This window comes from Euprymna scolopes, chromosome 37 (genome assembly GCF_053919585.1).
Source record: "Euprymna scolopes isolate OS-2025 chromosome 37, ASM5391958v1, whole genome shotgun sequence".
NCBI lineage: Eukaryota > Metazoa > Mollusca > Cephalopoda > Sepiida > Sepiolidae > Euprymna > Euprymna scolopes.
Window position 1 is genome coordinate 51,829,203 of NC_136518.1, and position 3,492 is coordinate 51,832,694.

The 3,492-nt window shown below is 51.3% G+C and overlaps 1 protein-coding gene across 1 annotated transcript; it reads left to right on the plus strand.

Moving 5' to 3' along the window:
* The first annotated feature begins 994 nt into the window (after positions 1-994).
* Positions 995-1,855, plus strand: LOC145261180 (uncharacterized). Its single transcript, XM_080119501.1, has one exon. The coding sequence runs from the start codon at positions 995-997 to the stop codon at positions 1,853-1,855; it is 861 nt and encodes a 286-aa protein (XP_079975627.1).
* Positions 1,856-3,492: the final 1,637 nt, after the last annotated feature.

Below are 3,492 nucleotides of genomic sequence, written 5' to 3' on the forward strand. Positions count from 1 at the left end.
GAAGATTGCTAAAAATACAGACGGACTCGACGCGACTTTCGATTCGGGCAAACAACTGACACAGAAGATGGCGGAAGGCACCGAAGAACACGAGATTAACACATCAACTCCCTTCATTCAACTACCGCCATATAACCCCGTGAACACCAGGAGTTGGTTTATTCAACTGGAGGCGATTTTCGCATCCAGGAGAGTCACACGCCAGGACACGCCAGGACACCAAATATGCCGCAGTGGTACAGGCCCTACCTGCAGCCGTCGTGGAAGAAGTGGAGGACATCCTGATGAATACACCCGAACACCTTCCATACACCCACCTCAAAGATGCCATCCTTAAGCGCACAGGCCGCTCGGATGAAGATCTTATCAGAGACCTGTTCTCTCACGTGTCTCTCGGCGACAGAACCCCATCCCAGCTCTTGCGCCTTATGAAGAGTCGCCTCGGAAACAACACCATGGCCGAGCCTATTCTCCGAGGCCTATGGATGGATCGGTTGCCCTCGAACATCACTCAGGTGTTGGCCCTGGTTCCTATAGAAACTCCCCTGGAAGTGTTGGCCAATTCAGCAGACAAGGTCTATTCCCGGGGCCATGAAAGAGTCCACCAAGTGGACGACACCCACGAAAGAGTCCACCAAGTGGAAAGGACTCACCAAAGAGACCACCAAGGCGATAACAGCCCTCAAAGCCTTGCACGACGCTTCGAAGAGGAGATGGCTCAGATGAGAGCCGAACTCCAAGAGCTGAAACTCACCTTACTTAGGCAACGAAACCCAGACACCCACACTCGCGGTCGAAGCCCAGCCCCACGCACGCGTTATAGAAGCCGTACCCGCAGTTCGAGCCAGAGACGGAGCTATAACCCCAACGAATGCTGGTACCATCAACGTTTCGGTGACTAAGCTCGCAAGTGTCAACCTCCCTGTACACGCCAAAGGACACAGGGAAACGAATAAACCAGCAGGAAGTGGCGACGACCCCTGCTGGTACACACATGCATAGTCGTCTTTTTTATGTGTGGGACCATAATAACGGCCTTAAATTTTTAGTCGACACTGGTGCAGCCATCAGCGTCATACCACCCACCAACAAGTCAAACCTAAGACCCGCCCCATTTCAACTTCGGGCAGCAAACGGTTCCATCATAGAAACCTACGGGAACCAAGAACTAACTCTGAATATTAAGCTTAGGCATGACTTCAAGTGGTCATTCACTGTGGCAAATGTCAAAACCCCCTTGTTCGGCGCTGATTTCCTGGCACACTACAACTTGACCGTCCACATGAAGACAAGGACCCTATCCGACAACACCACATCGCTCAAGGTTATAGGGACCCCATCAAGTTGCAACACAACCGGGATTAGCGTAGCAACTCAACACGACCAACGCTACGCGGAAATCCTGTGCCGGTACAAGGACATCACCCAGCCTATCAAGCCTACCGACGCAGGAGAACATCAAACCCAGCACCATATAAAGACCACTGGACAACCCGCATTCGCACGGCCACGACGACTCCCGTCACACAAGCTGGCATATGCCAAGAAGGCTTTTAAAGAGATGTTGGCGGACAACACCATCCGTCCCTCAGACAGTCCATACGCATCGCCACTACATTTGGTACCCAAGCCTGATGGGGAGTTCAGAGTCTGCGTCCACCGTGCCCGACTGGTATCCAGTTCCACACATCCACGATTTCGCATCGGGCCTACAGGGGGTTCGTATCTTTTCGAAGATCAACCTGACCAAGGCATACTACCAGGTACCAGTTGCTCCAGAGGACGTACAGAAGATAGCTGTTACAACCCCTTTCGGACTGTTCGAATTCCTAAAAATGCCCTTTGGACTACGTAATGCAGCCCAGACTTTTCAAAGACTTATGGACGAGGTTCTGCGTGGCCTGCCATACGTCTACGCCTACATAGACGACATCTTGGTGGCCAGCAGAGATGTGGAGACCCACGCAAAACACCTGGAAGAAGTGTTTCGCCATCTGAAACACTATGGACTCCGAATCAACCCAGACAAGTGCGAATTCGGAGCACAGCACATAGACTTCTTAGGACACCACACCGATGCTCATGGGATCACTCCACTTCCGGCAAAAATAGAAGCGATACGGGATTTTCCCATGCCAACATCCATAAAACAATTACAACGTTTCTTGGGCATGGTAAACTTTTACCAACGTTTCATCCCCAAATGCTCAGATCTCCTCACACCCCTGACAAACGTCCTCCAGAGAAAAAACAAATCCATCACTCTGGAAGGGGAACAAGTAAAAGCCTTTTACGCAGCAAAAGCTGCTTTAGCAAACTTCACAAAGTTGGCACACCTGAACGAGGACACCCGGACGCACATATATCTCACTACAGACGCCTCAGATACCGGAGTAGGAGCTGTCGTGGAACAGGAGAGTGAAGACCAACGCAAACCTATAGCCTTCTTCTCCGCTAAACTTTCACCAGCTCAGTCGAGATATAGCACTTTCTCCAAAGAGCTTCTAGCAATCTACCTCGCTATCAAGCACTTTCGCCACCTACTCGAGGGCCGCAGTTTTACTGTTTTAACTGACCATAAACCCCTGACAACTTCTCTGTCTAACAACTCAGACAAATACTCTGCCCGTGAGATCAGGCACCTGGACTACATCTCCCAGTTTACCTCTGACATTCAATATGTCAAAGGCGAAAATAACACTGTTGCTGATGCCTTGTCCAGGTCCAACATCAACGCCTTGGAAGACAGCCCGCTCAGCCAGGACCGGATAGCAGAGGCACAGGACTCCGATACAACTCTCCCAGATGTGCTGGCAAACACATCCCTGCAGTTAAAGGAATTCCCGGCTCCCTTCAGTAGCAGAACCATTTACTGCGACACTAAACTGAGCCATCCCAGACCTTACATACCTCCAGCACTCCGGAGGCAGATCTTTAACCATCTCCACGGGATGTCACACCCCAGCAAACGGGCCACAGGAAAACTCATCACCGACCGCTTTGTTTGGCCGAATATGAACTCGGACATCCGGAATTGGGTGTCAACGTGTCTTGAATGCCAAAAATGCAAGGTACACAGACACACAAGATCCCCACCAGGCACATTCAGCAATCCCGATGCTCGTTTCAGTCACATTCATATCGACATAGTCGGGCCTCTTCCAATGTGCCAGAATTACCAGCACCTCCTCACTGTTGTGGACCGTTTCTCCAGGTGGCCAGTGGCAGTTCCCATCAGAGACACCTCGGCTAACACGGTAGCAAAGGCCGTCCTGCAAGAGTGGATTGCAGTATTTGGTGTGCCCGGCATCATCACCACAGACCGCGGTGCACAGTTTCAGTCCCTACTCTTCCAGGATTTTACCCAACTACTTGGCGTCAAGCACATCAAGACCACAGCCTATCACCCTTGCGCCAACGGCCTCGTGGAAAGATTTCATCGGACACTGAAAGCTTCTCTGACCACAAGACACCCCACCAACAACTGGGTGG

Excerpts from the sequence above, each read along its gene's own strand:
- LOC145261180 (XM_080119501.1), top strand. The coding sequence starts at position 995 with ATGCATAGTCGTCTTTTTTATGTGTGGGACCATAATAACGGCCTTAAA.